General features: G+C 24.4%; 1 protein-coding gene across 1 annotated transcript; it reads right to left on the minus strand.

The window, feature by feature from the left end:
• Positions 1 to 1,918: 1,918 nt before the first annotated feature.
• LOC145842718 (uncharacterized) lies at positions 1,919 to 12,225 on the minus strand. Its single transcript, XM_082950196.1, has 8 exons — positions 12,027 to 12,225; positions 10,460 to 10,585; positions 6,459 to 6,631; positions 4,899 to 5,012; positions 4,384 to 4,498; positions 2,977 to 3,016; positions 2,547 to 2,758; positions 1,919 to 2,042 (listed from the first exon to the last, which is right to left on the minus strand). Exons 2-8 carry the CDS (start codon positions 10,578 to 10,580, stop codon positions 1,993 to 1,995), a joined length of 825 nt encoding a protein of 274 aa, XP_082806322.1. The 5' UTR covers positions 10,581 to 10,585; positions 12,027 to 12,225; the 3' UTR covers positions 1,919 to 1,992.
• Between the last annotated feature and the right edge of the window lie 240 nt (positions 12,226 to 12,465).

The raw sequence follows: 12,465 nt of genomic DNA on the forward strand, positions 1-12,465 counted from the left end.
TTCTTAAAAGATACAGTTTCCCATAAAAAGAAATAACTAATTTTAGTATTCACCAATAAACATGACTTTATTGACGCAATTAAGATAAATATTACCCAAAAATATAATTTTTTTAAAACTTTTTTAATGTTCTTTAGAAACGAGAATTTATTTATTAAAAGCGTGAAGCTAAACTACACACATCAATTTAGTTTGTAAAAGTACTAACACCGTTAATTTTTCTGTTCCTGATGATTTACTTGTTTCTTTTCAGCGAAAATTTTTATTTATACTTAGTGTGAACGTTTTTCATAATAAATAAAACTTTTTCATAAAAAAATATTGCTTTTTCTAATTAAATGGATACGGCCGGATTTTAGCTAGGATATGTTTTAAAAATTAGGATCCCGTAGATCACTAATATAATGGTTAACAATTGATATGCGTTAGCAACAAAATTATAGAAAGCAGTTTAAATAAGTTTTTATTTGTAATACTTGAAAAACTATAGTAACAACAAATAACTTTATTTAGAAGAATTTAAATGTTGTTTATAGTATGGTATTAGTAAGTAATCTATTAGTTTTTAGTACATAACACTTTAAAATATGTCCTTAAAGTAATTTAAGGGCAAGTACTTTGTAAAAAGTGATTGTTTCAGTAAAATATATTTAAAAATAGAAAAAAATAAAGTTTGTATTTGATAAACTATTTAAAAATTCTATACTTTCAAGTAAATGGACTTTAAACAAGCTAAATGGAATCCGTCAGGAAAAAATCTTATCCGGCCTTGCGACGTATCTTTCAGATAAAAAAAATTGCAAAACAGTATAATAAAGTTTTCAAACGTTTCAAAAATACTATTGATTTTACTATAAGTAATACTAGTTGATAAAATAATTGTACCATTCCAAACTTATAAATAAACAGTAAATTACGAATACAATTTTTTTACTTACGGCGGACAGCAAAAATAATACTAGGAAAAATAAAAATCTACCCACTAAGGTTATAAACACGCCGACCTTTGAGCTTTAAGCAATTTTTTTACATTTGGCAGATTTTAAATGATTTAAAGAAGGATCCACCTTCGCACCATTGGATTTTCTGAAAACCATCCCATGCAAACTGTATGGGACTAAAAAAATGCGACCTTAAGAGTTTTCAGCAAGAACTTTTTTACATGTGACAATTATTACAAAAAACATCGTGACAGTTTAAGACAATTTGAAAAAAAAATTATGGAGGTTTTCTTTGATTTGTGAAAAGAAAATTTACAAAAAGTTATAAAAATTACATATAATCAAGTAGTGCCTACGAAAAAATTTCTTTAAATCGTCTTAAATTGTGTTTTTTAAATGTAAAAAAAATAAATGATAACTCAAAGGTCGCCATATTTATAAGCACCACTGCACAACCATGCAATTAAAAACACTTTTGAATTTTATATAGTGACTCAAATACCAGAGTTTCATTATATTTAAAATGTGTAAATTTAAGATTTTCGCTTATCCATAACGTGTAGTGCTTTGAGTAAATATTATTAGTACTACAATTATAAAAAAACTATGTTATAAAAATAAGCTCAATCATTCTGAGATGAAAGACAATGTAGTTAAATGTTTAGTAATACAAAAAAAAACTAATTGCATGTACAGAACTTATTCTAATTTCTAAACTCCAAAGAAAAGCTTAAGTATTCAAAGTAAAGAAAAAAGCTTTCATTTTACATAATACGTGATTCACTTGAATTAAAGTTCGTGAAAATTGAAAGAAAGACTGCATATACGCATATTAAAAAAGACAATGCTACATTAAAAATTTCCTCAAAAGTATGGCTTTTACTTAACCTAAAGAAAAATAAATTAAACATTATGATTGGTTTTGGTGTTTTAAAAAACTTTAAATGAGCTAATATTTTTAACTTATATGATATAAAGTAAGTAATTAAAAAAATACAAAAATTGACCTGGCAACTAAAAAAGCTTAACATTTCCTTAAAAGTATAAAAATCTAACAGCTTTTACTTCTGGTTTTTTCTTCTTTTTCCACAACTTTAAACTCTGCAAAATTGTTTTAGTTTAAAAAATTTAAAACAATTATAATATTTATATTATTATTTAGAAAATTGAAATGTAAAACATTGTTTTAAATGAAAAACTAAATAAATTTTATTATAAATACAATATATATTGTTGACTTTTGGAAAAAAAAAAACTAGTATAATGAGTTTTTTGTAACCTATTAATTTATAAATATTTCATTATAAAAGTAAAAACTCTATGCTTCTTGACGATTTTAGTGAACAACCTAATTAAATCTTGCTCAAATATATCGGTAACTTTTATTCGCAACAAGACTAAATATAGCTACAAAAATTGTTTATTTTATCCTAATACTAGTAGTTTGTTTCAGAGAACTCTCTTAAATTAATAAATAAAATAAGGAAATACCTATAGCTATAAACTATTTAAACATTTAAAAATACTAAGTCAGCATTTTCGAAAAAAAAAAAACACAAGGCCTTTATAGATTAAGAATATTATTTGCTACTTTGAAAGGCTTACCTTTAGTAAAATCCCTGTACACTCTGCTATTGCTACCTCTGAAGATGCTGAGAAAGGAGTTGCAAGTTTCTATGTTTCGTTGCGGAAACCTGGGCACGTACAAGCCCATTTCTCCGTACGACCTGATGTCGATGTTCCTGCTGAAGCAGTATCTTGTGCCTATCAGGAACTTGTTTGGAGTCTCATACGTTTGATACTTTGTTGGTAACCACCTAGGTTTTACTATCTACTAGTTAATTCAAATAACTAAAACGAATTTTCATTCAACTCAATATGCAGAATTTATTTGAAATATTTACTTCATTAACTATTTAATCAATATAAACTTAAAAGTTACAGAATGTATAATTACTTTTAACAGTTTTAGAGATTATTATAGCGAAGCTTTCACTCTTTCATAATAACAGATAAAAAATAACAAAACTTTTACCTTAAAGTCTGAGGTCCAACTAGAGGTCTATCTTTTCTTCCTGTTAAAATGTGATTAAACATGATTCAGTGTTTGTTTGAGCTTTTACTATTTTGCTTAAATTGGCAATAAAGTTTAAAACATTGCATAATTTTAACATTATAATTTTTGTTTAAAACATGTTTAAGTTAATCTTAATAAAGTTAAAAACGTCATTAAATTTCTTAGAACAATTTAGCTACTTCAAGTAATGTTTAATTTTTTCTTTTTACAACAAATTGTTCACAATTAAAAAAAAAAGTTTATTGTATAATGTATTTAATTTGTATAGCTAGGAATTTTGCTTCACACTTTTTTTGGGGGAAGGGTAAGGCTATTTTTACAAAAATTGACATTGGCTCTCACATTAAAGCTTAAATTATATACTATAAGTCAGTTTTTATAGAATACAAAAAAATAAACTACCCTATGAGAAATATTCAATATTATTCAAAAAATTCCGATACAATTTTTTCTTTGTCAATTTACTTGGAATTTAAAATTTCCCTAATAATCTATCTTCTCCTTAATTTTTCAAGCAATTGACCTCAAGTTTTTAGGAAATGTTCCTTTGCATAACAAAAAAAAAATTCTATCGTAACAGTTAGAAAAAAATTAAACATAGAAATTTATGAACAAAAGACAAAAAAAAAACATTAGATTAAATTTACTGTATTTTTATTTTAATTTATATGATAGATTATTTATTATCAAATTAAGATTAAACTGAAAAAGCTTAAAAAAGATTGTTTGAAAACTGTAGAAGAAGATAAGTTTTTAATGAAATAATCTTTTTTTTGCTATTTTAACTTCGCCCTTTCTACATATATTTTATTGAACTCTCCGACTTTGTCCGCTCATGTCTTAAAAACTAATTTTCAGTATAAGAAAAAGTAAAAAGCAACTGCTCACTAATTTTAAAATTGTTAATATAAGATCAACAAGCAAGAAAGTGCCACCCCTATGTCCTTTTTACTAGATTTACATTAGTCAGAACTTGAATAGACTGAGATATCTTTATTTTAATTGAATACAAAAGACTCCTTTCAATTAAAATACCTCTAAATTTTGTCATAAACTTCTAAAACAAGTGTTCTGCGACTCAAGTTGGTAGAAATATTTTATTTTGTTATTTGTACAAAATTTATCTTTAGCAAAAACAGAATATTTATAAAAACATTATTCAATATATTGTGAGACTGTTAAAAACAAAAAAAAACTTATTAAACTATCAAGAATAGTTTTAAAAGTTAATTTTATTCAGATATATAGATTTCATTAGCAGGTTTAAAAACAGACTAAACTTTTACTTACAAAAAGAGTTGCAAAAAAAAATTTAAACATATTTTTAAAAATCAGTATTTTGAGTTTAAAATAAATCAACACTACTTTTAAACTCCATTAGATTGGCGTCAACTTGAACAACTTTTCTCTTTTGATCATGATCAGCATATCTTAAATTACTAGACCTCGTTTGCCTGTGTTTACCCGTGTTTGGAGTTGCCTGTTTTTAAAGTAAGGCAAACGTTAAATTAGTTAGTAAACTAATTTTGACGTTTAGACTGAAGTTAGTAAACTAACTTTGACTGAAGAAAACTTTTATTCTGCATGTTTAAAAAAAAGTTTAGGTAAGTCATGCACATTGCACAAAAGATACTTTTAAGCACTGGTATCACTTGTGCAATGATAACAAATATTATAAGAGATACTTTTACTGAGTGGAAAATTTCTATAAAATACTGTAGTCATCATAATAGTGCTACATACTATAGGCCTTTGTACAAAAGTTTTTCTTACCAGTAAAAAAAGAAAACATTTCCTCAAAATATTTATTGAGTTATTAAAAAAAAAAGAATTATTGAGACTTTTTTGTTGTTGTTTAAGTTTTAATTAAATTTTCTAACCAATAAGAATAGCTTTCTTTTGTCAGTTTGGCAGTATAGCTGCGAATCAATATTAAACCTTCTTTTAAAGGAAATCAAAAATTCTTCATTGTTGTAATCTTTTTGTTGCTGTGCCTAATTTTTTTTAAATAATTTATTGTTGAACAACTAATAAACTTGAAACTTTAAGTATATGAGTCATTTAGCTGATAAATACAATTGCACCGCTATAATCTTATTTTAACAACTTTGCTGTTTGATTTATAAACCAAATAAAAACAAAGGATGCTAAAGTTAAATAAAAACTGATAAATTAGTGATTATTAAAATTCTAGAATAGCTAAATACTTAAATGTTGTGGTTAAAGCTTCTATAAAATTAAATATTTATATATCTAACAAGGGCTGTTAACAAAAAATAAAACCCATCGAAAACTTTTAAAAAGAAAATTTTTCATTTTGTTTTACTTATAATAGTTTTTACAATAGAAAAAAATCAAAACTTAAATGCTGAACATTGTCCCAAACACTTAAAAACTTTACTTTATAAAATTAAAAGCAAAATTTTTAGATTATATTATGTTTAACGGCATATGAATTAAAGAATAAATTATAATCAACATTGACTTTTTTATGAAATTTTTAAGTGTCAATTATAAAACAAAACAATTTTTATATAATTTTATAATTTAGGAAATTATTGTAAAAATTTTTAAATAAAAACGTATCAAAAGATAGAGCAAAGCTCAATTAGAGTATTGGAGGCGCAAACTAAAACAGCAAATAACTATAAATCACTAAAAATCTATCTTCTTCTACGTTTTTTGGATAAATACCTCAAAGTATCAGGAAATATTCCTATAGTTTAAAAAAATAAAAAATTTATAGCAAAAAAAAACTTTTTTTTTTAATTCAGATTTTTATTAATATTGCAAGGAACATTTCCTGAAAGTTTGAAGTAATTATGTTGAAAAACGAAGGAGGATATAAATTTTTAGTGAAATAGTTTTTTTTTGCCTTTTTAGTTTTCGCCTCCTACAAGGACCCTGTTGTAGTCTCCGACTTTGACTGGATATATATCAAAAATTATTTTGAATCTTTAAAATATGTAAAAAGCAACTTTTAGCTTAGTTAAAACTCATTAAAACAAGATCAAGTTGTGAAAAAGTGATAATTCCCCTATGCCCTTAATATAAATTCACGTCCAATCAGAACCAAATAGGACCATTTATAAAAATAAAAGTTTTGTTAGGTCTGGACCTTGGCAATTTATGGCTAAAACCAGCGTTTGGATCAGACAGAAAACTAACTCAAAATTTAATACTCATTGCTTACTTTAGTGAGTTGAAGCTTTGTAAAAATTAATAACAGTATTACATAAGTTTCAAATTTAATTAATCAACTTTTATATACCTAAACTATGATGTAACTTTATAGTGTAAATATATACTTTATAATCTATAAGTATGTTGTACTTATAATAAAAAGATCTTTAGAATATAAAAAATTAACTTTAACTTATACAAAAAAATGATAAAAATTCTAAACACCATAAATAAAATTTTTAAGCAAATTAACAAACTTTTCGTGGTGACAAAAATTTTTGTTCAAATATCACAGCTTCTCCAGTGTGTCTAGGGCAATTATTTTCAACTTCTACTACCCAAGGTTGAACTACTTGATCTTCATCAACAGTTTTAGGTTTTAATGTTGTTAACTGGTTCAAAGAATACAATCCTAATGGGTTTCTTATACCTGTGAATTTTAACCTATTTCAAAATTAGTTAAAAACAATAAATTATACTAAAGCATTGTTTATAAGCTTTAGAACAATTTAAAACAAAATGTATAGTATACATGATGAAGAAGAAGTACTAAATGAAATAAAAACAGTTAGCAAAAGAAAAGAAAAACATTGATCATTGATGAAAACTAATTAATATTTTAGTAATAAATAATAATAAGTATATTAATAAATAATAAGTATTTTAATCTAAAATTGTTTTAGCAAAAGTCATAGAAAAAAGAAACTATAAAATGTTTTAAATTTCTAAAGACTAAGGAAAAAAATTCAATAAAAAATTGCAAACAATCTCTCATTTTTGAAAGATTTATATTTAAAAACAACACTAAAACAACAATTGATATTACAATTTTAGTATAAATCACTATCCATTGAAACACAAACTTGAAATTATAAAATCAAAACAAAAGTATTATTACCATCAGAATCTTTTTTAAAATTAAATACAAAACATAACCTATGTAAAATTAAAACTTTACAACTTAACAGGCATGTATGTATTAATAATCTAAATATTGTTTCAAGGTCATATAGGATTAAAACGATTTTTACAAAATTTAACAATGGTTCTTATTTGGTACGAAAGTAACTATAAATTAATTTTCATAATGTATAAACTTTCAATCAACTTTTGAATAACAGTCAATTTTTTAAACGTTTTCCAATGCATAGACAACAATTTTTTTCATTGGGAAGTTTTTTAAAACCTAAACATTTAAAATTGTTTTTGATAAAGATATCAAACTTTTATGAAATATTTCTTAAATAGTTTAAAAGATCTCACTAGTATTTATAAAATATTATTTAAAAGTGTTTAAATAAAATACTTGAAAAAGGGTGGTTTTTTAACTTAAAAAAACACCAAAAATATTGTTTAAGGGATTTATTTAAATGAAATTGTTCTCCTCTCGAGATTGCACAATAAACAAAACGTGTGAACTAAAGAAATTTTTTTTTTTTTTTGCAATATGTTAATAGCAAACAAAGTTATGAAAGTATATAAAAAACTTTAAAACATAGAATGAACACTCATTAAAGACATTATTTCTTATTAAATTAATAAATATATTCAACTTTGGTAAATTATTTAAAACAATGCGTTCTAGAAAACTTTTATACCCATATTTCAATTACAAATGACGCTGATGTAAACTAAACGGGTCATTATTTTAAGTGTTTTTTAAATAAATCTGAATCTTTTTTAGTATTTTTGAATGATTTTTTTTTGTTTATTGTTTAATTTATATGACTAATAATAAAAAATTAAAATTGTTTTTCTATTAGTATTAAAAAAGCAATAGAATTTTTTAAGTTAAATTAAAAAAATACAAATTTGCACTTTGAATAAAAATTTTTTTTGGGTAGAAATTGAATTTCAAAGGTAGTTGCAAAGTTAAAAAGTGCAAACTCAAGAGGAAGACTACTGTACGAATAAACAAATAATAAAAATTGAAGAAGGCTGGTCAAAAAATTAAAGAGAAAAATATTAACATGAAGTGGTTTTAAGAACTTCAAGTTTGCTGCTCAACCAGTGCTTAGTAGTCTTATTTTTGTCTTTTTAATTTCAACCTGAGATAGAACACAACAAATAAGATGAATTAAGATAAATTGTAAAGCAAAATTACTCCTTTTAAGCTTCTATTGATTAACAGTTACATTTAAAGTTAACTAATGACCTATCAAGCTAGCCTTAAGTATTTACATTAAGTTTGTTATCAAACGAAACAGTTAGAACAGTAAATAAATAAAAATCTGTCTCCCCATACATTTTTGAGATACTTTAAATTTTCAGAAAATATTCCTTGCAATATTTAAAAAAATTGTACTAACAAATAAAAATAAAGTATTTATGAACAAAAAACAGAAACAAAAAATTTTTGCTTAGTTTTTAAAGTTATTATTTTTAACTCCCTACAAGAGATTTTTTAGATATGGCATGGAACATTTATTTGAGTTATCTCTTTCAAAAAGAAGAAGTTAGATTTTCAGTGAAATAGTCTATTTTTGACTTTTCATAAATAACCTATTGAACTCTCTTATTTTGATTGCTTATATCTCAGAATCTATTTAAAAATTTAACAAATTTTAAAAAGTAACTAGTTGCACACTTATTTATGTAAAAAAAAGACCAAATACTGTGTTTTACCAGCCCATAAACAAAAAAGAAATTATGAGTTTAGGGTTTTTAATGATCAAATTATTTTGCCAAGGAAAATTTAAAACAATATGTACAAGGTTCTCAATAAAATAGAAAATCCAGAGTTGCTATAAAATAAAAGTCCAATGTAAATTTTTCAAAAAACTATTTTGCCAAGGAACAAGACCAAAAACTCTTAGGAAGTATTTTATATAAACTTACTTCAAATAAAAAATACTTTATTTAGTAGAGTATATTTATCATTATCATAAATATTTGATATTGGAGTTACCATATCAAAAATCCCGCTGAGTGACTAAAAACTGTCCTGAATTTATAAGAAACTTGATGAAGAATTGGTATAAGTAAAAAGTTGAAAAAATACTTTAAATAAAGGTTAAATACCTAAAAATACCAAAATAAAAACAACAAAAACGTATAAAAACATAATTAAAAAAAAATCAAAGCAATAAAAAACTAGCCTAAAATTTAGAAAAACATCCTAACTTGCCTGAGTTTTTCAAAAATATTGAAACTATTCTTAGTTATCCTGAGTAGCATAAGTATGTGGCAACCCTGATATAATTAAAAGAAATGTACCAACTTAACATACTGGTGTGCCCAGACTGTTCCATTAGTTATCTGATGTGCATAGATTCTAAAAGGCTAGAGAATAACAGACTTAAGTTATGTTTATAAGACATATTAAAATATTAGTTCATAATATATTAGTTAAATAGTTTATATTATTGTACTTACTTCAAAATAGATTTGTGTTTAGATTTAAAAGGTTTGTGTGAACATTTAATACAATCTAAAACAACAAAGTGAGCAACAGTGTTTAAACAGTGTTAAACTAAGTGAAAAAACAGCATTCTAGTAAGCCAATATAATTGGATAAGATAGTACAACAAAATGCTTTAAAAAGACTTAATCTTACTTTCAGTCAGTCAAAGTTGAAAACCAACAGTTAAATACAATCTATTAAATTCGATATAAGGAAACCAAGTATGATAAAGAGACAAAAAATATAGAGTTGCCACTCTTTTAGGCATAAAAGTCTGCCTGTATTACAGAAACCTAGCCTGTGTTGGTTTAAAAGTATGAAAAAACTGAAAACAGTAATTCACCAAAAACTATTTCGAACTGAAATACCATAATAATAACAAAGGACTTGATAAAAACACACCTGAGTTTTTCAAAAATGCTCAATATAGCCTGAGTTTTTCTGAATAAAAAAAATAAAATAAGCCTGAGTTATCCTGAGTAGTTTAAGTGTGTGACCACCCTGGAAACAAAAATATTACTTTAGTAAAAAGTTCTTAGACAAATCTAACATTCTGCTTGATAATGCATTTATTGATAAAACTCATATCCTATATAATAGTATTATTCATTAAATAATAACTCAACTTTATTACAAACAATTGTACAATTAAGATTTTCTAGACAGAGAAAGTTAAGTTCAGTGTATCAATTTTTTTTTGAATATATGCAGTTTTTTTTGTAGAACAGCAACTATCCAGGAAATTCCAGTGTAGTCAGACCCATGAAATACTTTAATAAGAATTTATACAGGTACAAAACTAGCAGAGTGTATTTTTCTAAAAAAGATAACTTTATTTTTAGTTCAAAAATTTACTTTGTTTATAATCAGTTAAAGGTTTGTTAGATCTTCTTATTTTACTGCTAATATCAGGAAATTTCTTCATTGATGTGAGCTGGGCATTTTTGCTTGAATCAAGCTTAAATTCATATGGCATCTTATCTGAAATAGAGTAATAATTTTTTATCTAATTATTGAGATTAAAACAAAATTCAACAGAGTTATCTATCCGCAGGGGAGACTAGAAATTAAAGGCCATAAGGGAGTTACAAAAATTAAATTTGGCTTTTATATGAAAGTTTTAAATACAAACTACAAGCCAGTTTTTATAAAATTAAAAAAATATCATTTAACTTTTGAGATATTTCATTTTTTGTAAAAAGTTTCCAATACAAACATATGGACCGCACATTTTTTGGGGTCAATTTTCTTGGAAATTTTAAAATTCACTAAAAATCTATCTCCTCCTTCATTTTTCAAGCAATCTTCTTCAAATTTTTAGGAACTGTTTCTTATATTAAAGGGAAAAAAGGTTACTTGTGAGTTTTAATAATTTAAAAACATAAAAATTTTATCACAAAAAAAAAAGTGTTTTTTTTCAAAAAATTTTTTTTTAGACTGTTAAGTAACATTTTTTTTTATTGTATAAAGATTTGACTGTGAAAGTTTGAAGAAGATTGCTTGAAAAATGTAGGAGATAGATTTTAAATAAAGTAGTCTTTTTTTGCTGTTTTAGTTTTCCCTTCCCATAGGGAACCTATTATGCGGCCTAACTTTAAACAGTCATATCTCAAAAAATAATTTGAAATTTTTTAAACAATAAAAAGCATCTTGAAGCTGAGAAAAAACTCTATAAAATAAGATCAACTTGTAAAAAATATGGCTAACCCCCCCTATGGCCTTAATACACACAATTTTTATTTGTTTGTCATTTTTACCATTATTATTCTTATATAGATTTACAATTTGAAAATCCACTTTGCGGTGAAACACTTTAAATGTTTTTTTCTCTAAAATAATTATGTTTATAATTAACTGTTCAAAATATAGGTTTAATTGTTTACTAACAAAAGATTCTAGTGAAGTAACTTCACTGGAATATAAATAAAAACAAATTATACAGTAATCTTCCTTTATTCTACCAACATATGTTTCTGTGTGTCAACGAATCAATTAGATTTATTATTAAGTATTTCACCAATTAATAACTATTATATGTAAAAAATATCTTATTTTAATGAAAACATGTATACACCTACTTTATTCTATGCTTCTATTCTCTTATTACAGTAATTATTTTTTTTACAGTCCAGTTGAAGTGTGTTGATTCGTTGACACACAGAAACATATGTGGGTAGAATAAAGGAAGATTACTGTATAATTTGTTTTTATTTTTGTTTATAATTAGAAATTTAAAAAGTTTCTTTTAATATTAAACATTTCAAGCAATACATATTTTGTTTTTAAAAAACTTTTTTTGACACAATAGATTTTCATTTATTTAAAAAAAAGCACTAAAATGAGTTTTTTATCAAAAAAATTGAAAGGAATGTAAGGCTATAGTAAAAATAGTACAATTTTTAAAGATAGCCTAAATACTAACTTTTAACATGAGATCCAGGTGCATGGAGATTTCAAGCTTTTTGTATATTACAAACAAAACAACACATTTACAAAAACTCTAAAATTTTATTAAAAGTATTAAAATTCGAAATACACAAAAACTTGGATCTTAGATTTTTCTATTGGACTTAATTATTTTAGGTAATAAAATAAAACTGCAAACTTACCGCATATGTAGTCATAATAACTTGTATATACACTATTGAAAATCTGTTTCAACTCTTTTCTTATTGAAAACTTATAATATTTATGTTGGAAAAATCTTCCTATAAAACTTGTAAGTACTACTGAAGACCTTTTTAAATCAATTTCTAAACTTTAAGTTTCTTTTTGTGTCTGTGTTATCCACAAACTGATCCACTAAGTAAACATTAAGTCACTGGAAAATTAATTTTTTTATGACTTCACAAATTTTACCT

This window comes from Thalia democratica, chromosome 8, assembly GCF_965202585.1.
Source record: "Thalia democratica chromosome 8, ktThaDemo2.hap1.1, whole genome shotgun sequence".
Taxonomy (NCBI): domain Eukaryota; kingdom Metazoa; phylum Chordata; class Thaliacea; order Salpida; family Salpidae; genus Thalia; species Thalia democratica.